Source organism: Miniopterus schreibersii (genome assembly GCF_964146895.1).
Source record: "Miniopterus schreibersii genome assembly, chromosome: 11".
In the NCBI taxonomy this organism is placed as follows: domain Eukaryota; kingdom Metazoa; phylum Chordata; class Mammalia; order Chiroptera; family Miniopteridae; genus Miniopterus; species Miniopterus schreibersii.
Genome location: NC_138111.1, coordinates 7329329 through 7355770, shown reverse-complemented (window position 1 = coordinate 7355770; position 26442 = coordinate 7329329). Strand labels below are relative to the sequence as shown.

Here is a 26442-nt window from a genome sequence, read left to right as displayed (position 1 = left end):
AACCAACAGTATCCACTGTAATATTACCGAGCCAGAAAGGGTAAAGAACCCCAGAATGTCAGACAAGACTGGAGGAGGTGGAGTTGTTCTGGTGGGGAAGATCATCTAATGTCGAAATATTACCTTTCTTTACAAATGATTAAAATCCTCTGCCTGGTTTTCAAAGTGTTTCATAATTGGCCAACGCCTGTCTGATAAATGGTAAATATTAGAGCTTCAGCTATTCCTTTCTTATGCCTTCCCAAGAAGTACCCTCAAGTCGTATCTTTGTGTCACGTCCCAGTTCTAGCAATCTCTGCCTCTGTGATTTTACTGTGTAAGAATGCACATCCCATCATTCCAGTCTACATTTAATTCATACTTCCTCTTTTAAGCCTTTCCCAATTACTCCATCCTACAGCAAACATTTCCTTCTCCAAACTTGTTGCACTAACATAAGCTTTACTAGGTCAGCAATTACATATTGCCTTGGGTTATTCTTACTTCCCAGCTACAATGATTTGGGGTAAATGGTATATTAGCACGTTCTCAATAAACAGTAGCTTTGGGCCAAGGACTGGGTGCTTTATGAGTGCTATTTTTAACCATTATCAAGTCTGTATGGTATTCTCTTATTTTAGACACAGAATTTCAAAATTCAGAAAACCCAATTTGCTCAGGGTCACACAGCTACAATAGCCACTATTGCTTAAAATTGCTGTAAGAGGGCTTAAGATGTACTCTGGTATGTCCTACAGGGGTTCAAGTTCCAGCTCTCCTGTGCAGCCCTGGGCAAGTTACCCTTCCTCTTTAAGCCTGTGTCCTCATCTGAAGAAGAAGAAAAGAAGTAATAGTCATAGAGCCATAGTAAGGGTACCACAAAATAGGGCATCACGGCATTTAGCTAAGTGTGCTCAACACAGGTTAGCTGCCTGGCATGGCTGGGATTTTTACCTAGACCTGATCACAAAGCCTACATTCTTTCCACTATTCCATAATGCCCCTGTGCAATCTTTTCTAGCCCATTCCCATTTACACACAAAAGCAGGTTGCTCAGAACAGTGGGTGCCCAGGGATTAAGTGGAATAAACTTACATAATGTTGTTAACACACACACAAAAATCTTCATTAATTTCATGCATTTTTGAATCAAGAAAACATTTGAATGATCCAAACCAGGAGAAGCATACTCTCATGAGGGTAAGAAAGTCACATACTCACCAACTGACTGACAAGGAAATAGAAAACTAATAATAGGGGACTAAGGAACCAAACTTCCCCAAGCATCCACTGTTTGGCATACTAGGGGACTTTCCAAATGCTTCTTTCTGGTGTTTTTCTACTGTATATTTTCTTAGCATTATTGCACACTGTAAATATACAACTGAAATAGTTGTGACAATCTCATGAAGCCTGGTTCTGGCCACCAGACCCAGGACGTAACAATGGATAATGCATTTAAAGAATGGAACAGTTAGCCCAGAGTCAAATACGGAACAAGAAAGTTTCACTTCTGTTTACTAGTCAAGCAACCAAGTGAAGGAATAAGCATTTTTTAATTTAAATTGTGTTATATAAAATGCTAACTTCTTGTTGGGACATACTACAGACTATGCATTCGATAAAATTTCTGACAAACTTCCTATAATGTTTTTATTAATTTACACTGAGAGAATATAGCACCCTTCATCCAAAGAACTGAAGGTGCTTTACAAACATTAGCAATTAAAAAACAATTACATTTAAAAATCTGGATTCTTGCTGTTAAATCACTTCAACTCCAGGTACACAATTTTCTGGAGGCTGATGAAAAGCAATTCTATTTCCCACAATGAAAGGCTCAGAAAGAGTTCAGATTTGCTTTCACAATACAGGCATTTTCCAAAACCTGGTGCTGGGCTTACAAAGCAAAAACACACAAATCGTAATGCAATGAACAGTATTTCAAACCTTATTCAAAAGCAAAACCCAGGATTTAAGACGTTAAAATCTTCCAACAGTTCTAGACATCCAGATGGAGCAGGAGCTGATGCAGGTCACATATTAGGTATGCTCTTGATCCAGGCTTTTTAGGATCACACCCAAATTAACACATTTAAAGTGGTGATATATTTCAGGAAAAAGCATTAACCTATAAAAAGCTGGCCAAGAGTATATCAGGCAAGTAAGGAAAGGGAGTGATTGGCAATTAAAAGTAGACAGTTCTCACTAGAGCCTAGGACAATTTATTAGAAACCAAGTATATAATAGGCAAATAAAAATAGTTATTACCCCCATTAATACAATATAAGGGACTTTACATTCAGCCTAGATACAGGGAGTAACAGATCCTCCTGCCTGCAAACCTATGACTTACAAGTATCTTCCACCATATGATTACTCTATATAGTACATAGCCCTTATTTAGTAGAGGAATCCAAATATTCCTTTTAGGCTTTCAAAGTCCAATACATTCACTCTCTCTTCCTTTTACATGTCTAATAGTAAAAACCTTTTTTTTTCCATGCAAAAAGCCGATATTCAGTTGGAGAGAAAAAACTCAGGCAGAACAGAGATGGCAGTTAAGGAATGGACAGAATATTATTGGCACATGCCCAACTAGTGACAGACAAACGCAGTATACCATAACTCAAAAATAAAAGTCACATTACAGGGATAACTAAACAACGACATCAATCTAAACTAGAGGGTGTCAAATGGGAAGGGAGGGCTCAGGGTTGCTGGTTTCACTGGCACAACTTAAAAGCAGAGGAGATCAAGCACTTCAATACAACTTATGGTAACAGGAAAAAAATACTGCAGAGAGCTGTTTAAAGACCGCATCAAGTTGTCTGCATCATTAATTTCCAGTGTTTAACAATTAGTAAAATACATAGCTACATATCCCTGTAAGATTAATACCTTTCCCCCTGAATTACACTGGGGTCAGGGCAATGACACAAAGCTACTGACCCAACAGTTCAAGTGTGTGCAGCAAATGTCTTAGCCACTTCTTTCATACAGCTATACAATTAAAAACTACACAAGTAGCTAGGTGGCTGGGGGGGAAAAATCAAAACAGTGTTGTGCTCATTTAATAAAAGAAAACCCTGATGAAAAATTATGTGCCAAGAAGTGTAGACTATAAAGATTTTTATTGCATTTTTAGGTAACCTGGAAATTCTTATCCTGAAAGGGAAAAGTTGGTTTTCAAAACTACCTGAACAAATGCTAAAGTGCTTTATTATTGGCTGGCTTCACAAAGATTTCCTGGAATGACAAAAATTAACTATAGTAGTAAAAGGATACCAACTATTTCACCAAATGGTAAATTCCAACATCACTTATGACCATAGTCATGAGAGACACTGGAACACTTGTCCTTATTAAGTGGACATTGCATATCAAGAACTGATCATCACAACCCTTTGGATATTCAAATTACTTACACAAAGCTGAAACATGGTGTCACAGACCTTTACAAAAAAGGACAATTGTTTCTTTCCACACTTTTTAAAACCTGCTTCTGATTACAGTTCACAAATACAAGAGTCCTGACTTTTCAACCTTTCCAGTTGCAGTTAAAAAATGAACACTTTCTAAAAGTTAAGGTCAAGTGTTACAGCAAGAAAATGATTCCTATTGAAAAGTTACATAGATTTTACTTAATGATACTCATGATAGATTGTAAACTGGATTGATCACATTCTACTCAACTGGTATCAAATGAACATATCAGCATTACAAGTATTAAATGTTTTTCTATTACTATAGAGGATAGAAACCAAAACATTAATATGGCAGTTATGTTCTTAGGCACAGTTTAGTGATTTTTTTTTTCCTTAAATAAATAATATTGAATTTCAGTTGAAGTTTTAAACTCAATAACCAAAGGGTCAAGAACTCTGACTAGGAAAAAAGAAAAAAAAGTAACTTTAAGCTAACAATGTAAGCTGTTTAAAATTTCTAACACTTCAACCTATCTGGATTTAAGATTATTTTATTTAAAAATACAAGGAATCTGAAAAAAGATCAAAACAATTATCTTAATGTACAAAGTCATAAGCTGTAGCAGTTTTTAACTCAAATTTAAAAACACAACAAGGAGGGCAGCCCTTTAGACCAATTTATTTTATATCCATTTAAAATATCATCCAACAAAGGACAATGAAGTTTACAGCTGGAACAAGTGTACATAACTCGAGGCATCTGCAGTCCATCGTGCCCACTGAATAACAACTTTGCTGCTGAAATTTCTTAAAACTTACCAAACTAAAACAAAAGGCTGAATGATACAAAAGGAGGAGTATTTCAGTGTAGTCTGTTCTCTCAATTAGCTTTTTAAAAAAGGAAACACATCTTGTTTCCCCCAGACCAGTAAATAAGCAAGAGCTACATGCAGAAGTATGAGTATTAAGACATCTCTCAAGTCTTCTCAGATGAGTCCAAGGTGGGGATGGGATGGGGGGAAAACTGATAGTAAAACATTGTTATAGACACCATAACAAACAATAAATTTAGATAATTTAAAATAAAAAAAGGCAAGAGGCAGCATTTCAGCAGCAAAGTGCTCAATAAAAAGTATATTATAGAGGGTAATACACGAAAGTTGGGGTAAGAAGAGGGCAGAAAAATGTGACCGGTCAGCAGGATGGGCGAAGGCCTCAAAGGAAATACGGCGTCGTTGTTCTAGGAGGAATAACACGTTCTGAATCTGGAACTGCCCGGAATAACTTTGGTTCTCTTGTATTTACATCTTTGAAGACCATTATCGAAGCAATATTTCCACAACGATAGCAGTAATTAGGAGCAGACCATACTGTTACCAGCTTCTCGTCAAACATAAACTTATAGCCTTCATGCACTAGTTGGTGTGCTCTGCAGATGAGTTTTAAGTTGTTGATATGAACAAACTGCAATTTAGAAAGGTTTTGTTAAGTATACAGCATATTTTTTAAAAATATCAACCCACATACATAAAAAAATTAACATTTAAATAAAGTATAAATCCTATTACTAAATACAGTTCTCATGATTACAAAACCCATTCTACAGTTACCCCCAATAATTTCAGTAAGTTATAGGTTATAGAGTCACTTTGGCCCGAGTCTATTAAAGAGTTTAGAAATCATGCAGTCACATAACTGGAAGTTTCTGGAAGAAAAGCATACTACAAATACTATCAGATATGAAACAAAGATTTTACTGTTTAATAATAAACACATTGCTACCATATCTATCATTTACTGAGGGTTTAGTACAGTTCTTACAAAAACTCTGAGACATCATTTTTCAGTGTAAGGGAACAGGGATTCAGACAGGCTAAGTAACAAGTTATTTTGAAGCGAACTCTCTATTCCATGCTGGGTTACTTCCTGATGTAGCTCATCTCTCTCTCTCTCTCTCTCTCTCTCTCTCTGTGTGTGTGTGTGTGTGTGTGTAAAGAGCTGAACTTCAAAAAGTTATCTTGCACAATATATACACATATCAAGTCATTATGTTGTACACCTACTAAAACTAATACAATGTTGCTTGGCCAAGTGTGGCCCAGCAGTTGAGCATAGACCTGGGATCCAGGAGATCAAGGTTTGATTCCCAGTCAGGGCACATGCCTGGGATGCAGGCTCGATCCCCAGCAGGGGGTCGTGCAGGAGGCAGCCGATCAGTGACAACTCCTCATCATTGAGGTTTCTCTCTCTCTAAGAAAAAAACACACAAAAAACTAATACAATGTTAAATGTCAACTGTATCTCAACTAAAAATATAAATATTAAAAGTATATATTTTTTAAATTGCCTATCTTGCTCTTCCTTAATCTCATTACTTAATTGCAATATTTGAAAGAAAAGAACATTTATTTTACATATATTACCAAGTAGATGCTGAAGGAGGTGCTTTCATTATGTCGCCTCCTCTAATTATTATGGAAATAAACATGATAACCTAGATGAAAAGTTTTATATCCATAAGCACCATAGTGTGAGAAAGCTAGACGAGGTAACTTTGTTACCTACATCCACCACAGGTCTTTACTTAGTCCATTAGCAACCAAAAAACCACTTTTCTGAAAATGCTGACTTTACCTCATTTGTGACCTTTGCGCCAAAAAGCCAACCTGCTCCTCGGGGACTGATAGCCCAAGTATCCACATCTTCAGGGTCTGACCAAACCAGATCACAAAATGCTCCTTTATGAGGAATTTCCTGATTCCGTTCAATGGTTCGAATTTGATCCAGTGTTTTGATATCAGGAGATAAACCACCATGAACACACAAAATCTGCTCATCTATTAACTAACAAAAAAAGATAACAGAGTTGAACATATAATAACACACTCAGTCATATATAAACCCATCCGTGAGTCCTAATAATATCAATATAACTAAGATGGCAATTAAATAAAAATATGCAAAGTGATATCGACAAGAAAATACTTTGAAGTTCTAAAAAGATTTATATAAACTTACAGCTGCTACTGTGAGCATGTCGAAAACTTTGGTACAGTATCTCCAGGCATTAGCATTTCCATATTTGGTTTGGCACTCATCTATGAAAGAAACAGGAGAGTTCTCAGTAATGAAGTACTGAGTCTGCCAATAAAAATAAAGAATACAGCCCTAGCCAGGTAGCTCAGTTGGTTAGAGCATCCTCCCAATAGGCCAAGGTTGTGAGTTTGATTCCAGGTCAGAAGCGCAACCACTGAATGCATAAATAAGTGAAACAAATTGATGTTTCTCTCCCATGCTCTCTCTCTCTCTCTCTAAATCAATTTAAAAAAATTTAGTAAACAACAGAAAAAGCATCAAATACTGAGACAATAGGAATTCAGCTTAAACTAGTAAGAGAGTTATTTATCTTTATAAAGGCAGAAGATAATTCAAAATATAAAATCTGAAACTAAAGGGCTATAAACTTATTTGCAAATCTCTCAATATCTGCTTTGTGCTCAAGGAAAAATTCATATTAATAATCTCAACAATTCTTCTGTCTACCTCCTTCAAAGAACTTCTTAACTTTTATTAAAACTTTCAATCATATAAAAATTTCATAAAAGCAGCTATTTTGCTTTTAGATAATTTTTTAAAATATCTTTTTTATTGATTTTAGAGGCAGAGAAAAGGAGGAAGAGAGAGAGCAGCACTGATCGGCTGCCTCCTCAAGCCCCCTATTGGGGATCAAGCCCACCTGAGCACGTGCCCTGCCTAGGAATTCAACCAGCTGTCTTTTTGGTGCCCAGGACGATGCTCAACCAACTGGGCCACACCAGCCAGTGCAGCAGCTATTTGTTTTTAATGGCTGAGTTCTGCTTCTAATTCCTGAGGTGCTGGGGTTCTCTGAAGCAAGCACGCAGATTTATATATATAATTTAATATATATGTAAAAGGATATTTATATATCCTTGGGATATTGTGTGTGTGTGTGTGTGTGTGTGTGTAAAAGGATATTCATTCAGCTATGTATATACCAGCAACTTAAAAATAACTCCAACATTCAATGTTAAAGGGACTGGTTAAATCAATTATAGGAAAGTCATAGACTGCAATGCAGCTATAAAAATAACATTAATGAAGTAAAAAGGCAGGTCACAATATTAAATGAAAAAAGCAGGTGTGATCCCATTTTAGTGTGGTATGTATGCACACACACATATGTATACAACGTACACACGCACACAAATATGTACATAGGTATAGAATAGACTCTCAAACTTGAGTGTGCAGAACATTCACCTTCAGTAAATTCAAGGGTCCCACCCCAAAATATCTGCTGGGGGAGGCAAAAATCTGCATTTTTAACAAGCACCCAGATGATTCCAAAGAGGTAAACTGAGGACTACACTTTGAGGCACTGATCTAGGAAAATGTACACCAAAAACTTAAGAATGATTTTCTCTCCATGGTAAGATTTTCCATTGATTGGGGGAAGAGAGAAAGAAAGTTAAAGGGTGAGAAAGTGGAAAAAGATTCTCTGTATTTTCAAATTTTACTATAAAGCACATGCATGACTTGTGTGGTTTTTTCCCCCCCAAAGAGGAAAGTAAAACAATGTTCAGAGTCAGAGAAACAGAGGTCTTACCATAAAATCCATACACCTGTGTTATCTGTCTACTCTCATGATTTCCTCGCAAAAGCGTAATACGATCAGGCCATTTAGCCTTTAGTGCAAGAAGGTAAGTGAAGGTCTCCAAACTATAGTAACCTCTGTCTACAAAATCGCCCTGTAATGTAAAAGTTTACAGTTACAAACAGTACAATAGCAACAATATTTTTAAGAAGTTATTGCAAAGTGCACAAATTCAGAGACATAGCCCAAAAAAACAACAATGAAGAGTTACACATTACATTATTTGGAAACAGTTTTAACAAAAACTTCAAATGGAAGCAAATAGGTTGTCTTTACTAACTATTTGTGCTAGTCTATGATTCAAGAGACCTACAGGCGCCTGCAGTACAATTCTCTCAATGATTTTCCCGGGAAAACCACCATTTTTTTCAATTCTTATTATCCACAGTATCAGATGTTTCAAAAAGATCATGTGAATCAACACTTTTAAATAAATTTCAAAAATAACTTTAACTGTATCAAAAGAGCTGCCAACCTGAAGAAAATAGTGTTTTGTTTTTGTAAAAGCAAATACCATAATTAAAACAGTGTTTGATGTTCAGCTCTGTATTTAACAATGGCACATGATGACATGCTATTTACACTTCAATTAACATTTTACTTGGGGCAATAGTAAACCAATAGGAAAACAGCTAAAAGAATAATAGAAAAATGACCCAGAAACTTTCAGAAGGAAGGAACATGACATAAGGATTCAGAAAAAGTAAAGCAGTAACATTACGTTCTGGAAGAAAAGTTAAGTAAATATGCATCTTCATAGCAAATGTGTATGTGTGCATTTTCATCAATCCACAGATTAATAACAGATAAAAATGAGTGCTCAAAATTTTGGTAAAACAACAATAAATTCAAGATTTATGCCTTAAACCAGAGGTTCTAAGATATTTTTTGCCCAACCATTACTGAGGGCTACAACCCAGTCCTATGTATACATCAGTTTACTAAAGCAACTATTCTCAACTAGAGGGCACAGAACAATGTAGAAAAGTGCAGAATCACCTTTTCAGATACTTAAATAAAATTGTTATTAATTTATATGTAATAAGACAGATCTTTCCCTTTTTTAATAAGTTCTTGATGTCACTGGTGTTTACATACCATAAATATGTAGTTTGTGTCAGGAACCTGACCTCCAGTTCTGAATAGTTCACAAAGGTCATAAAACTATAAAAGAAAGGCAATACATGTTGGTTACAAATTCCTATAATGGTGTAAAATAATAAAACTGAGAGCAAATGTGTAAAGAAGCAGTTAATTAAGTGGACTTCAAATACTGACATTAATAAAAAGAAAAAAAGTGTAAGCAAAGTTGACAAGCACACAGCTCCCAAGCCTAAAAAAAATAATAATAAAGCATTAAAATAAAGCTCAGTTACCATTAAAGTCATTCTTAGATCATTAATGTTATTAGCCTCACTCTCAAATTTCTTTCATACATCTCCTCATCTATCACTTGAGAATATTAAGTCATTTATCAGTTACCTAACTTGCCAATAAGCTAACCTAACCATCCTGTCACATATTCAGCATCTATTTCAATGACATAAAAGATAAGGAAACAAGTGGGTAAAAATTTCTTTCAAAGGATAAACTTACAAGACAAAGAACAGATCAACCTACCTTTCTACACTCTACTGTTGATGTGTACCCACAGGATCCATGATGTGGACTGTCTTCTCGATAATTAGTAAAAAAGAACTGTATATTTCACCATATTCTATTTGTCTAAAAACTGGTAAATGACAAATTGCACATTTGGTAACTTCAGTCAACTAGATTACCCTAATCTAATTCTTAAAGAAAACTTCAGTTTTTCTGAAAAAAGATTTTGGATCAAAGGAACTGACTGTAATAAATTATACCTACTACAACTAATAACTTTCTACACATTTATCTTTAACACTTGAAAATAAAATTATACTTAAATTTCTAATACTTAAAACAATACAGAAATCTTAGTAACAGTGAACGAAACTGAAATTTAAATGTTAAATACCGAAATAAAGCACTCCCCCTTATAACTGTTTCATAAGTCTAAAGCAGCAATTTTCAACCTTTTTCATCTCATGGCACACATAAACGAATTACTAAAATTCTGCTGCACACCAAAAAATATATTTTTGGCCAATCTGACAAAACAAATAATAATTTTGATTAATTCACACCAGACAGCTATTGTGTTGGCTGTTGTCATTTATTTTTTATTTATTTGTTTATTTATTTTAACTTGATTTTAGAAAGAGAGAAACATCGATGTGGGAGAAAAACATAGATTGGTTGCCTCTCGTATGTGCCCCAACTGGGGACTAAACCAGCAACATGTGCCCTGACCAGGAATCAAACTGGCAACCTTTCGATGCACAGTACAATACTCAACCAACTGAGCCACACGAGCAAGGGCTGTCATTTTTATATTTGACAATCTAAGGGAAAAGAGGTGAGGGTCAGTACCCCTAACTAGTCGGGAATTGCATGTTTTAAAAATTCTTACAGCACACCAGTTGAAAATAGCTGGTTTAAAGAGTTATTACTGCTCACCGGTGTGGCTCAGCGGATGAACATCGACCTATGATCCAGGAGATTGCAGTTAGATTCCCGGTCAGGGCACATGCTCAGGTTGCAGGCTCTATCCTCAGCAGGGGACATATAGGTGGCAGCCGATCAATGACTCTCTCTCATCATTACTGTTTCTATCTCTCTCCCTCTCCCTTCCTCTCTTTGAAATCAATAAAAACATATTTTTTTTAAAAGAGTTATTACTTGCTTAAACAAAACCTTAGAAAGTTTAAAATAAAATTTTCCTCTCTTCTTAAAATTAGCAAACTAATAAGTGAAACAAATGTTTAATCTTAGTCAAGTGGTAGACTATTATTTTTTCAAAATATTTGCTGTCCATTTCTATTATGTGGAGTCTCTCCCTTTGAAAGGAGTATATTTCCTACCCCACAGATGTATATATGTGTGAATGTCATCTCTTATATATTTTTATATTTATATATATACACAAACACAGCATGAACAGTAAAAAATATCTACATATACACACACTCTTGTATACATATACATGTACGTGTGTATGTGTGCATATAACTGGCCCAGTAATTCTACTTCTTTGACTATATCCTAAAAGCAAAAAAAATAAAATAAAATGTTATATAAATATATAGAAAATGTGTTACAATAGCATTCAGAATAACAAAAGAAAAAAAGCTTCATGACTAACATTAGGAAATATTTTAATAAAGTATGATCTCCTGCCCTGGCTGGTGTGGCTCAGTTGGTTGGAGGATCATCCTGTGCACCAGAAAAGTGGAGGGTATGATTCCCGGTCAGGGCACATATTCAGGTTGTGAATTTGATCTCCCAGTCGGGGTTCATACGAGAGGCAACAGATCCATGTTTCTCTCTCGCATCGATGTTTCTCTCTCTCTCTCTCCCCACCCTTCTCTCTATAATCAATAAAAATAAATAAATAAGGTATGACCTCCCAACTCAAGGACTTGGACCTTATGTGGTTGTGAATAATGATTATAATGCAAACTATACAGCAAATTAGAAAAATGATTAGGGAGAAGAATGGAATACAAAACTATACCTATACTGTAACTACACAATTTTACTATGTAAAAAGTATGTATACACACAAAGTCAAGAAGGGAACATTAAAAAGTTTTATAAAACAATTGCTTTCATAAAAGTGTGGTAGAAGAACGGTTGAGCCTAAACTTTTCTACTGATATAGAAATATGTTCTGTTTTAAATATGTTTTTACTGATTTTAGAGAGAGAAAGGGAGAGGGAGAAAGATGAGAAACATTGATCGGCTGCCTTCTGCACGCCTCCCACTGGGGATCGAGCGGGCAACCTAGGCATGTGCCCTGACCGGGAATTGAACCGTGACCTCTTGGTGCATACGATGATGCTCAATCCACTGAGCCACACCCCTGAGCTACAGAAATATATCCTATGTACATTTAATAGACGATCAAAAATTCTGCTTCAGCCCAGCCGGGCGTGGTTCAGCGGTTGAGCATCAACCTAGGATCCACGAGATGGGGGTTCAATTCCGGGTCAGGGCACATGCCTGGGTTGTGGGCTAGGCAGCCGATCAATGACTCATCATTGCTGTTTCTATCTCTCTCTCTCCCTCTCCTTTTCTCTCTGAAATCAATAAAGATATATTTAAAAAAAGAAAAAATTCTGCTTCAGGAACACATAGTTCATAATCCATATTGGCAGCTTTTCCCAAAATTATTTAATAAACATTTACAGAGAACATGTGCAGACAATTGATCCTGCCCTCTATTACTATAAGTCCACCTCATCATTTCACAAATAATTTCTACCATCTAGTGTATGTTTTTCATATCACAGAAACCCTGTAAGTGGTCTCATTTTAAAACAAAACCAATCCTGAGAAGTGGATTTTATTCCATCATTAGAGGCAAGGAAACAGCTGGCTAGCTCAGTGGCTTTTAAACTTTTGGCTTCAGAAACCCATTCATAGTCTTAAAACTTAGAGGTCCCCAAAAAACGTTTGTTTATGTAGGTTGTATCAATCAGTATTTTCCATATTACAAATTAAAATGGACTGTTTTTTTAAAATTCACTTTTAGCCCGACCGGGCGTGGCTCAGAGGTTGAGCATTGACCTAGGATCCTGGCGATCAGGGTTCAATTCCCGGTCAGGGCACATGCCCAGGTTGCGGGCTCGATCCCCAGTTGGGGGTGTGCAGAAGGCAGCCAATCAATGACTCTCTCATCATTGATATTTCTATCTCTCTCTCTCCCTCTACTTTCCTCTCTGAAATCAATAAAGATATATTTTTTAAAAATTAAAATAAAATAAAATAAAATTCACTTTTAAGATCAATAACTCATTAAATAGTAACATATACATATTTTTAATGAAAAACAAACTGTTTTCCAAAACAAAACAAATTTAATGAGAAGATTGGCACTGTTTTACATTTTTGCAAATCTCTTTTATATCTGGCTAAATATAATACAGCTGGCCTCGCATACCCTACCTCTGCATTCAATCTGTTGGGACAGACTGATTAAAGTATATGAAGAAAATCCAGCTTTACACAGATATGTGTTACAAAAAGAAGTATTTTAATTACCTTTACAGATAACGGTCCATATTCTGTTTTTAATATATTGAAACTTGAAAAATGGTCTTATCATACTCACATAGATTGGTGTAACACTTTGAGTGGACAACATACTAGTCCATTAAAATGACATTTCATTACACATCATCAAAAAACCATATTAATATGTTAATATTACCACTCATCTCATCAGAAAAGTCTTTAAGTATTAGAAGCTGTTAGCCTCATAGTGGTGGATTCAAGTTTTCATTTGAAAACTCAAATTCTGATGTTGGCAAAAATACTGTGAAATGTGTTCCCTGAAGTGACTGACTCATTTCCTTCACTTTTGCAAAAATGACTGCCAATACCCACAGTTGGCCATTCATTCTCTCAAGTAAAAATGGCATTCCATAAAAAAAGAGGCTACTTAGCTCGTTATGTAAAGAACTACACAAGAGCTTTTCCTTGAGCAAGCCATCTTTCTTTGGTACGCAGATGTGCTTTATGCAGACTTCCTAGTTCATCACATTCAAAAGAAGTATCTACTCAGGGCTGAGAGTTAAAAAGAATATCACTGCTTCATCAAGGACAATCTTAAGTGATAGAGGCATTTTACTTCACTGTGCATGCATGCTGTTACAGAAGACAATGACAACCAGCATAAGTCTGGTGCTACTCCCTTGATTTGTGGTGAGACACCAGCGGTTTTACCCTCAATTGTATTTGTAACACCTTAGGGACCCCTCAAGGATCCACAGGCCACAGGTAAAGAACTTATGAGCTAGCTGAAGAGGCTTCTTAAACAGCCAGTATATAGCCAAGTCAGGACTTAAAATCAAGCTCTGTCTGACAATGAAGTCTACCATCTCCTCACTAGATTACGCTGCTTCAATGCTTCTCAGGACAACAGTCGGCCATTTGTATCTGCAGATCCAGATTCCGTATTGCGGACTCAACCCCATTCAAGCAACAGCATATCAGAAATATTGGGGATGAGGGGCAGAGGGGGAATGTTATGTTCCTGCTGACATGTACCATGTAGTTAGGCCCACAATGATTGTGTCTGTACTGAACATGTAGAAACTTTTTTTTTCTTGTCATTATTCCTTAAACTACAGGTGTCCCCAAAAAAATGTACACACACTTTAACAGCTGATATCTCAATTTTGAAAATAAAATGTATTTTAATAAAGACTGCCTTTATAATTACTCAAAGTGTGTGTATACTTTTTTTGGGACACCGTAAATTTACATAGCATTTACGTTGTATTAGGTATTATAAGTAATTTGGATTTAAAGTATATGGGGGGATGTGCATAGGTTATATGCAAATACTATGCCATTTTATATAAGGGACTTGAGCATCCCAGGATTTTGGTATCTGTGGGAGGTCCTGGAGCCAATCTCCTGAGGATACCGAGGGACAGCTGTATATGCTTGCCAGCATGTTTATTTATACTCATAACCCAATCCTGCAATTCCAGAACTGGCCCAAGGGAAAGACAACTGTACAAGTCCTAAAGGACACATCTTACATTTAGTTTATTCAGTCAGCAGACGGTGAGACGCTCCGCAAGTCCCATGCTTTTGATTAGCAATTGTTTTAAAGGGTCAAGTACAAGAGAAACAATGTTCACAGTTTGATGGTAGTTTTAAATTAACATGGGCTACTAGGTACGCAAATGAGTTTCAGATCTCTGCTCTGTCCCTTAATAGCTGAGAGTGTTTGGGCTAATTCTTCAATCTTTTAGTCTCTGTTTCTTTCTCTACAAAATGACCCAATCTCATAGAACTGAAAAAATTTTACATGGAATATGCGAAAAAGCACTTTGTTAACCTCAAAACACAAGATAAATGTTAGCAAGAACTGTACATTTGGATAAAAGTATATATAATATAGAAATACAATTTTATGATTTTAATTTTCGTAATTCGAAGTTGCTCTAACTTCCTGCCTTTTGATCACGGCTGTAATTCATATATTGAAAAGTTCTTGATAATCCCTCAATTTTAATGTTATAATTAGAGGGAAACATTGCTTAGTTTATTCCAGCTTTTAGAAATATGTTAAAAAACTGCTTATATTAATATCCTTTATGTTAGCAAAATACAAGTTATATTATACTTTTGGAGAGAAGTTACAAGGAAATTTTAAGAAATCCACTCCTAAAATCTACTAAGAGATCACAAATGGCATAATGGGGTCTCTATTTAGAAGCTGAGAACATGCAGATGTCAGATTTATTATAATCTCAACCATTCAGAGAACAGATTGAAAAGCCAAAAAGAAGAGCCATCTAAGTAGTCAAAATAGGACTTTAATCACTGAGCAGCCAGCAGCCCCCAACCACAACCTATTTATCCACATTTCTGTTCCTTTAGGCAGACATACAGGTAAGGCAGGGAAATTGCACAAAAGAGAGTAAAGTCCTGTTAGCATTCATAAATACTATATTGTTCACAATGTGTATCTCTTTTGTAGCCCTAACTCCATTGTGTGCATACAGTAGGCTATGAGTGTTCAGTTCACCTTTCATTTCCCTATTTAAAAAAAAACTATAAACACACAGGTTTCCAACTAGGCTAAACACTGACATTAAGCATCTAAAGATGATGTGTGCCCCTCTTACCTTGAAAGTCTTAAAAACAAACAAAAACCCAGCAGATGAAAAAAATAAATGAACTAAATCTCTCTCATCCCATTCTAACAGTGACTTGCTGTGAAATCATGCACCAACAATCTTCTTTCTGAATCTTTGCTATTCTCATTTTCACTAAAGAAATGATAAATTTTCAACAAAATATGACAGGAGTAAATAGAATGAATAGAAAATTGGCGCCTAAAAAACCAAAGCATCTCCTATTAATCACAGTAACTATGAGTAGTCCACATTTGTGTTTTGTATCTCCCCCTCTCCACAGAACAATAGTGCTGCATTTTATTTGCTTTGCAGGTATAATTTCAACAAACTCCATATATAATTTGACCACTGCTTTTATTCACTATAACAGTAGTCATGTCATTCTAGCCAACCACCAACTGTTGTTTGTTCATTTGTTTTTGTTTGTTTTTTGCAGCACAAGTGGAAACACACATGTACTATGGACAGTACAAAGCTCAAAATCTGCTTATGAAATTTTACCTGTCCGTGTATGTCTCCACACACTGTTACTGGTGTCGATACTGGCTGAACATTTGACTCTTCCAAGAGGAGGTCACAAACATAGTCACATAGCCGCTGTAAGAAGAAAAGATAAAATGCAACCTTTTACTACAATATTAAAACTAAGGATCACACGACAAAAAGACAAGAACTAATACTTATATTGTTTGATAGGAAAGGAAACTGCTCTTTGATGATTCTGGGATTATGTTTACAGTAATTAGCTCCCAAAGTTTACAACCTACTATTTGCATTTTTTTAAACCCTAACTCACTTCCATGTAGCTTAAGGTTGGTTCCAAAAAACAAATATGCCATGTTTGGCCTGTTTTGTTTTTTTAATAGTCTTTCATTACCACCGTCTTTCTTCCCATTTTGCCAGAATAAAGAGCACTACTCTTTTTAGGTTAGCTTCAGAGAGTAGCAATTAATACTTTAAAAATGTTTTTTCTGCTACTGTACAATTTATAAAACAATACAGTGATGTTTTAAAGTACCTATCTCAGGACATTACCCACCTTTCTTAGGTATAATGCCTTGCTCTAATAATATTTGCAATATTTTTTCAGGTAAGCTCACCAAACCTCCTCAAAGAGAATTCCACCAAAAGTATCTGTATGAGTTTGCTATAATTTGTACAAGAGTGGACACTTTTCTGTTTGTTGCCATGAGGCCTGCATGCTGTCAGGCACTTGTTCCATCCACACTCCCTTTCAGATTTCACATTTTTTAAAAAGAGCCCTCACCTCCATCAGTGAAGCTCAGAACCCATACCATGAATACAATTTAAATGTTTCCCCCAACACATCCTTGGACACAAGCCACCAAAGAAGTTCATCTCCCACTCTTCTTTCCGTAATGCATCTCTGGGAGAGAAAAGTTCTCTATATCCTACAGTGTTGATCTTTCTATTTGCTTACCTCAGGAAACTGTTGGTTACTTGTAAATTTGAGGGCACCACTGTTTACACTCCTTTAAAGATAAATTATTAAAATGTTACCCAAACAAACCTACTATAAACCCACCCTGAATTAGGTCAGATTGTCCTCTAAAGAGGCCTGTCCCCACCCTGCATTATACTGCCCTCCTTTTCCAACTTGCACTTTACTGTCATGCCATCAGCATGCAATAAGGGACGCTGTAGGAAACAGTCCTCTATAGAGCTTGTCACTGTACAGACTATAAATAAACGAAGTACATAAGATGCTGTGATTAAACAGTTGCCTTCAAGGAAGACTCAGGGAAAGAATGTCTTTAACAAGGATCAATGTGATTTCCCTGAGAAGCCTGTTTTTATCATCTTATAGACTCTGTGACTATTTCAACTGATCAGTTCCCATCTTCCAGTAGGCTCCTAGAAAGCTTAGGGACTAAGGTCAAAGAAGTAACCTGATCATCACAGCTTTTATTTTATATATATTCTTACTTTTACTTCTGGCTTCATCTCGGTTTCCTATATTTTCTCTTTGTCTCATTTTTCTTACTTATTCTTAGTACAATTTATCTTGCTATATTGAATGCATCTTTGTAAACCACTCTGTATCCTTTTGGAAGGGAGTGATCATTTAATTAACATTTTAAAATTAATCACAGCAGATTCCTGAGGGACTCTCCATGGTTCCCATATTTGAATGTGCCAGAATTTGCACCCAAATATGACTGGCTCTTCTAGCCCATAATGCTTCTTGAACTGCAAGGAGACTGGCCCATACCCCCAGTAATGATCTGAAAGTAACAGCTTAGACTATAAAGAACATCACTGTGAAACCCTGCCAATCTCAAAGGCCAGTGAGTGTCTGGAGAGCACATGTAAACTACTCAGGCAGCATCTTTAACCTGAGGCCAAGCACACTAACTTGAGTAAAGTAACAGCTGCCTTCTGTAACTGCCACTTCTGCAGTCCCAACTGAGGATTTAGAGTTAAGTCTCTAAGCCAAAGCCATTGCTTCTCATCTCTCCAGTTCAGCAGTAGCTTACAATTTCATATCAATCACACACAAAAATAAAGTCTATGAAACCTACATATGTCAGCCAACCATCCACACAGTAGCCTCACAGAGCCCAGCCTTGCCATGGGAAAAGCTCCTCCAAAGCCCTTCACAGCTTTGTTCTGCTGCTTAGTTTGTAGGAAGTGTGGTTACTGTTACTGCTCCGAACAGGCACTAAGCAAAATTCTTAATCTTATCTCAAATTTAGGGCAAACTTTACCCATCTCTCCTCATGATGCCCAATTAATTCTTAATCCTTGAACAAGTTGGAGTTCATGGCCCCCATTCTTAATGGACTCTATTTCCTTTGTCTACCTTTTCCTCAAGATACATGTTCACAGTTCCATTCTATTCTCTGGCCCTGTCTCCCTGCTCCCTCTTGTCCCTCAAATACACTGGATTTTAAATTCTCAACCACATCACTACTACTGATAATTCTTTGTTGTGGGGGTCTACTATCCAGTGCATTATAGGATGTTTAGCAATATCTCAGGCTTCTGTACCCACTAGATACCAACAGTAACGCCCCCCACCCCAGCTATGACAAACAAAAACGTCTTCATGCATTGTCAAATATCCTCTTGAATGCAAATCACCCCCAGTTAAGAACTACTGGTCTAGACCTTTGTCCTGAGTGTAATACTACTAGGACAGTGCCTGGAGCATATAGGGCAATCAATAAAATATCTGTTAACAGTATCCAAGTCTTCTGAACATCTCTACCTCAATGTATTTTTTATTTTTAGATATGTTTTTATTGATTTCAAAGAGAGAGGAAGGGAGGAGGAGAGTGAAACATCAATGAGAGAGAAACATTGATTGGCTGCCTCCTGCACGCCCCCTACTGGGGATCGGGCCTGCAACCTGGGTGTGTGTCCTGACAGGGAATCGAACCAGTGGTCTCTCAGTGCATGGGACATCGCTCAACCAACTGAGCCATGCCAGCGAGGGCTCTACCTCAATGTCTTGACTTGGCAGCATCTCAAATCTAGTATGCCAAAACCAAACTCCCTTGCATTCCTTAATCTAGTTATAGTATTTACTAAGTAATCCATGCCAGAAACTAAGAGATTACACTATAATTTTCCCTCTCTCTCATCACCTAGACCTACCCTGTCAACAGGTCGTATTATACTTCAAGTTCTCATGTCACTGGTCTACTGCTTCTATGACATTCCTGTCTCATTCCAATTCATAGTCCACAATGTTGACATAATATTTCTAAAACCTACTGTCACATCCTTAAAAATCTCTCTGTTGTAAAGCAGTATACAGTTTGATTCAACAAACATTAACTGATTATCACATACACTTTGCTATCACACAAGAGAGAATACTACAAGTGGTAAAAGAGTAAAAGTGCTATAGGGAAAAGGTTAGTATAGAAAAGAATGAATGGGAATTTTTAATAGCAAATAAATTCAGGCATGTACTCTGCTGAGTCACTGAGGCAAAAATGACTTAAATCTTATCCATTCCTGGCTTTGGTATCTGCTCTGCCTATTACAAGGACTGTATAAATGACAGAATGGACATGAAGGTGCTCAGAAAACTATAAGTAGCTATGAAAATTCTAATCATTGCTAGTAATTCTGACTACAGAATCCAGGGCCCCTAACAAGGAGAAAGTGGCAGCTGAGCTAAAGCTCAAAAGAGGCATGGAATGTACTGCATAAAGGAAGCACAAGTGATAGTTAAGGATGTGAACCCTGGAGCCAGACTTGCCTAGGTTTGAATCCCAGCTCCTCCACTTACTTACTAGTTTTATGACTTTGGAAAGTTACTTAACCTGTCTATGCTTCAGTTACCTACTTGTAAAATGGGGCAAATATTAGAACCCAACTCAGAGAGTATTAAATAATTTAATATTTGTGCTATGTACATATTAAATAGGTGAAAGAAACAGACTGAAAAGCAGCAAGGAAGTACAGGGCATGCCGTCAGAAGACAGCAATCCAATGTGCTTAGAATGGAAGGTAAAAAAAAAAAAAAAGGCGAAGTGGAAGACATACTTAGAAAAGCAAGTTATCTGCCATCCTAAAAAGGTTATTAACTATATCAGAAAGAGCTCTGCACAAGGAGGCTTTCCAACATAACTCATGGATTAGCTGGACATCCTCAGGCAGATCATAAACTCTACAAAGCTGTAAAATGAGAAGGGTACATAACTAGATTAACTCTGATTCTCTCTCAGCTCTGCAATTCTAGGAAATGGGCTGGGGAATTGTTAAAGGTGTGCACTGTCCCATTCTATACCTACAGCCACATGTAGCTATTGAGCACCTGGAATGTGACTGGTCTGAATCGGGATAGATCATAAATGTAAAATATACATCATATTTCATAGATTTAGTACAAAAAAAGGGAAAATATTACATTAGTAATTTTATACTAATTACATCTTGAAATTAGGTTAAATATTACTAAAATTAACTCCAACTGTTTCTTTTTTACTTTTTAAAAAATGTATTTTGCAGCTCACATTTCTGAGCATTTTATTTCTGCTGGACAGCACTGTTACAGACTATTTTCGGAATATGCAAGATAACGTGATTCTGTGGCCAAAGTGGCAAACAAAATGTAAGGCATTATCAGAAAGAGTCTTGAAAACACTCTTCCGGCCCCATACAAAGCCATGGTGTGTGCCTAAGTCCTGTACTATGTTAAGTTTTCCTTGCATTACCTGAAGAAAGATACAATGCAAAACCAAACAACTCAGGTAAACAGAATGATCAGTAAGATAGGGAGTAAGGTGAGTGGTAAGTATGTATGGAAGGATATAAGTATGGAAAGATAAAGACTACAACATTTGATGACAATCTAGAAAATCAGATAGAGGATGAATGAGAAGATACGAAAAGTTGTTCAACAAATATAGGAAAAAAGGGAGAATTCTTTGAAGCTTTATGGAGGCATTTCAGATAGATGTACAACTTTGCAGAGCAGGTAGCCTTATACAAAAAACTCAAATGGCTCAGACTAAACATAAAAGTGAGTTCTACAAAGATTACATTAACTATTAATCTGTAAGAGTGGCTACTATGGAATTACACAATTCTTTGTGTTGCATCTCTGAGATAGACACTAGTATTCTCCCAATCCCTACCATGGTAGTAACTGTCTTCAGTTTCTCAGTAAAAAAAAAACCTGAATAGTAACTCCATGTGCAATTTCTCTGCTTACATGTCACCTTTAAGAATCATCCAAGAGATCAGACAATCTTCAAGTTACAGAACCCATTACCCACCTAAGTACTTAAGTATAAATATTCAATAAACCTGCCTTTTATCATTCATTCTTCTACTTGGCCAGATGTGCAATCTGTATCTTTGATGCTCAGCTCTGAAATCTTTATTGTGGATGAGAATCACATGACCTCTTTTTAAAGAAAGGTTACTTTGGTCCACTGGCTTCCATATTTCAAACTTATACCTTCAAAACAGTTATACAGATTTGATCCAGTACTAGTGATTTGACCACTTCCAATTTAGGTATAGAAAAATCAAAATTAGATCTAGAACATCTTATGCATTTATTATTTTATTTAGTACCTCCAACTTCTAGTCAGTTTAAAACACAATGAATTTGTCTTTTCTACCAGAACAAATCTTTTCCATATGATCATTAAGTGGCACCAATGATTACTTTTCTTCCTCTGACAGAATCTTTTACTTTGGCCTTAAAGTCTCTGAAAAGGTGCTCCTGGAATACTTTCTTGGCCTGCCTAATTTTAGTTTGCACTTCATGCCAAGAAGTAAAAACAAAATTAAATTTCTTTAAATACACTAGAGAGGAGCAAATTAAATCATAAGCAAATTAGTCTGATAAAAACATTTCCAAAACCAACCAAAAAAAGCCTCCGCTTAAAAGAAAAGTTCATAATTTTCCCCAGTAGTTGCCCAGAGATTAAAAAACAAGTTTCTTAAGAAACAGAGATATGCCAAATATAGTCCAGTTGTACTGCAAGGGGAAAAGAAATGCTTTAATAACATTTCCTTGTGGTGGGAAGGAAATCTAATATTTATCAAACTAAGAGATCTAAAGAAAAATCCAAATCCAAATTTTGATTATCATCCAAATCATTTCAATATCCAATTTCAAGTTAATATCAACATACACTTTCATAATAAACAACATTTTACTAATTATAAACACAAAGCTTAAAACAGCTTTACATAGGCTAAAGAACAGAAAATTTCATCTCAATTCGCTGATACGCAAAAACCCACTTCACCCATGGGATGAACAATGCTACCAAAAGATGTCTGGTTAGTTTTCCACAAACTGGGTACCAAGGTTGCTTGTATTTTTGTTTCCTAAAAAAGCATCTAGCAGAAAGAAGCCATAAAGGAATCAGATGAGCATAAAAGCTACATTTCTACTAATATTGGCTTTGTTCTCACTTTAATTAAAGTACCCTATTAAGAAGAAGAAAATACACAAGAATGACTCCCCTATAATACAGCACACATGCTTTACCTATAAGTACAAATAAGTTACGTCCACAACAGCTCCTTTGGCTTTCAATATTTTGCATACTTGTTGGCTGTCCTTAAATATCAACTTCCTGTACCAAAAGAGAGAGCAAAAGAAAAAACAAGTAGCATCTTAAGAAAAAAAATTCACAAAGCTAAATTGCTTTAAACCCACAGCTTAAAAAATAAAAAGAACTCAGAAGCTATTGACAGTTTACTTACCATAGAGCAAGTCAAAGTTAAGTGAACAAATAAAACAGACAGTAGCACTACCTGTTAAACACCGCTAGACACCTAAGCACTGGTTTAACAAACGCATAGAAAGACTTGCCAAAGGCTTACATTCATTCCTTTAGCCACACAGACATTTACTGTAACTTGGACTCGGCAGTAACAAAAAACAATTCTACCTCCTATAGAAAACCAAGAAAATGCAAGCCTGAGCTAACAACTTAAAAGAATAGAAAAGTATTTGTATTTACTGAGGGACCACTAAATTATCCACATAAGTTAGCTCAACGGCGTCCACGAAAACGGGATGCACATTTGAATCAGCAGGAGAAAACCCACACTCCTGAAAAGCAACTGGGAGGAGTGGCAGGGAAAGAGGGACGCCCTGCCGTTCTCCCACGTCCCGACCAAGCGGCTCTGGCCCACCGTCTGCCCAGTCCTCGGGAACCTAAACACATCGGGTCGCGTTCCCGGGGCCGGAGACATCTGTCAGACGCCGGCCACCCCGCGCTCCTGTCACCACCTCGGGAGGGATGACCCCATCTTGAGGGCAGCGCGCGCCGGGGCTCGGTTCCGACTCCGGGAGACTGGAGACGGGGTTAGGAGAGAGGAGTCTTCTTTGCACGGCAGCTGGGGCTCGGAGCCCGCAGGCAGCCCGAAGGCCGGGGGAGGGGGGGCAACCCTGGGGAGGAGGCCGCGACATCCCTCGGGATACCCGCTACGGAACCGGGACAGCACTCGGGGGACCCCGGCTCTTCCGGCTCCCCCAAACCGGCCCGGGTCGCTCAGCACCGCGTCAGGCCCGTCACCAAGCCGGGACGAGATGCTGGCGGGGGTCTCGGTAAAGAAGGGCGGGCCGGCGGGCGCCCCGCTGCCGGGAGGGGCGAGCCCCGCCGGCAGCGCTCCCGCCCCGACCGAGCTCACCTTCAGGTCATTCTCCGGGAGGTACTTGCACAGCCGCGCTATCTCCACGTACTTGTCCAAGTCTAGGGGCGCCATTTTAGAAATAAGAAGCCCCGACGGCGGTGGCGGCGGCGGCGGCGGCAGCTGAAGTAGCGGCGGCAGCGGCAGCGGCAGAGGCCGAAGCCGGAACTCTTCCTACGTCACGTCCGGCCCGTGGAAGGTGTCTGCGCAGCGGCGTAAAGTTTGACCCAGGTCCGTCCGCTGCCTCGACACGCCCCGCGCCTTCAGCCGCCGAACTCCAGCCGCAGGCCCGGCCCGGAGAGGCTCCTCGGGTCCAGGCCGTGAGACCTGCTGGGACCCGTAGTCTGCCGCGGGGAGGGCTGGGATTTGTAGTTTTGAGTAGTGGCCAGATACTCCTCTTTTTCTCCAGTTTCCTTCCTCCAGACTTTCACCTCAGGGGACCAAGCGAGGTTTTTCCGATCAAAACAACGAAATAGGTAACCCTAGCCATTCCCTGGTTTCTCACTTTAACCCATTTACGCATTCTCTCACCGGGACAGCTTTAGTTAAAAGTTAGGTAAACCTGACCCTGACCCCCGGTGGCCCTGTTGGTTGGAGCGTCGTCTGATGCGCTAGAAGGTTGCGGGTCCGATTCTGGTCAGGGCACATATCTGGATTGCCCATCTGAACCCCGCAGGGGGCTTGTACGAGAGGCAACCGATGGACGTTTCCCTCGCCACATGGATGTTTCTCTCTGTTTCTCTCTCGCCCCCTTCCCCTCTCTCTAAAATCAGTAAAAAAACTATTCGGTGTGGATTTTAAAAATGGATTGGAAAAAAAAAAAATCAGGTAAGCCTGGCCATAGTAACCTGCTTGCACCTTTCCTAGGCTTGTGAAAGCCTTGCCTAAATCTGTGGCAGAGATGTCAGACTACCAGTCTTCCAGCCTGTAAGGAAAGGAAACAAATAATAAAGTGTTTCTTAAGCTAAATGCTATATAAACGCTGTTTTTCTGTTTAATCCTCATAACGACTGAAAGAACGGCAAGACTCAGTGATTAAGTACCTTGCCCCAAATCTCAAAGGGAATAGGCAGGAGGAGCCTAGATTGGGACAGGGTTAGCTGGTTTAAGTATACTTCAATGTGAGTTCCACCGGGACAGAGGGTTTTCGTTGAACCCTCAGCGCCAAGAACAGGACCTGGCACTAGTATACCTTCAACATTTGGTTCATTCAACAGCTCTTATTGAACACCAACTATGTACCAAGTACAGTTGTAAGCACTTGGGATATTCAGCAAACAAAATAGACAAAGATCCCTATCCTCAACCCATAGCTACATTCTAGTAGAGGAGACAGGACAGAAACAATAAATAACTGTACAGTATATTAGAAAGCAATAAGTGAGGGGGGGAACCCTAGAAGGATAAGAGAGATGGGGTGGGGTAATGCATTTTGAAGAACCAACAAAGGGGTGGGGGGTGGGGGGTGGGGGAGAAGGTTGGTTAGCCATGCAGGTACTAGAGGGGAATTATAAGGAGGAGCTGATGCAGAGTCCCTAAGATGAAAACATATCTAGAATCTTGAAAATGGCAAGATTAGTGTGGTTGGAGCAAGGGGAGAGGGAGTGAGAGGGGGAGGGGGAGGGGGAGAGGGAGAGGGAGAGGGAAGAATGTTGCTTTTTTTACCTGATGTTTTACTTTTAATGTAGTAGGGAGTTATTGCAGGGTTTTGAGGAGGGGAGTAACATGATCTAACTCATTTTAGAAGGAAGTGGTGTTGTACGAGACTAGGAGGCAATGGTTGCAGCTGAGAGACCAGTTAGGAGACTGTTACATAATCCAGTAGTAGTGGGTTCTCAATAAATGTTTGTTGTTCAAGTTACCCTGGACTGGATCCTCTTGCTCTAAAGTGTATTTTGGAGACATTTGGCTAAAATTTAATGAGGTGAAGGTCTTTAATGGGTGAAGGTCTTTGTATTAATCTTGCAGCTATTCTGTAAGTATGAAATTGTTTCAAAGTAAAATTAATTTTTAAGTTTTTTGTCAAATGAATTATGTCCACAAGCATACATTTCTTAATTCATTCAACAAATAGCTATAAAGTACCTATGATGTAAATGAGACCAGTATGATCCCTGCCCTCATGGGCCTTACAATCTGATAGAGAAGACAAACAATAAACATATGAGAAAATAATTAGATGCAAAGTATGATTAGTGCTAAAAGGGAAAAGGAAGGGTACTGTGAATTTAAAAAATGGAGTAGAAGAGGCCTACTTTAGGTTGGCAATATAGTGGAGGTAAAGAGTGCAGACTCTAACACCAGATAGCCAGTGTTCAAGTCTATCGCTCACCATGTGACTTTGGCAAAGTTAATTATCCTTTCTGTGTACCAGTTTACTCAGCTACAATATGGAGGTTGTAATAACAGTGCCTACCTCATATGGAGATGATAAGAATACTTACCTTATAGGCTTGTACTGGGGTTTAACAAAGCTAATATA

General features: G+C 37.9%; 1 protein-coding gene across 1 annotated transcript; it reads right to left on the bottom strand.

The window, feature by feature from the left end:
• Positions 1-1516: 1516 nt before the first annotated feature.
• On the bottom strand, positions 1517-24283 carry PPP6C (protein phosphatase 6 catalytic subunit). Its single transcript, XM_081150672.1, has 7 exons — positions 23961-24283; positions 16323-16418; positions 9181-9246; positions 8035-8176; positions 6426-6505; positions 6042-6251; positions 1517-4871 (listed from the first exon to the last, which is right to left on the bottom strand). The coding sequence occupies exons 1-7, from the start codon at positions 24033-24035 to the stop codon at positions 4623-4625; spliced, it is 918 nt and encodes a 305-aa protein (XP_081006798.1). The 5' UTR covers positions 24036-24283; the 3' UTR covers positions 1517-4622.
• Positions 24284-26442: the final 2159 nt, after the last annotated feature.

What these genes read in the sequence shown, in the direction of transcription:
- PPP6C (XM_081150672.1), bottom strand. Translation starts at nt 24,035, where the DNA reads ATGGCGCCCCTAGACTTGGACAAGTACGTGGAGATAGCGCGGCTGTGC. An exon ending in GTGGAGACATACACGGACAG is followed by an intron (nt 9,247 to 16,322) that starts GTAAAATTTCAT and finishes TTTCTTTTATAG; the next exon opens with TTTTATGACCTTTGTGAACT. An exon ending in GCGCAAAGGTCACAAATGAG is followed by an intron (nt 4,872 to 6,041) that starts GTAAAGTCAGCA and finishes TCTAAATTGCAG; the next exon opens with TTTGTTCATATCAACAACTT.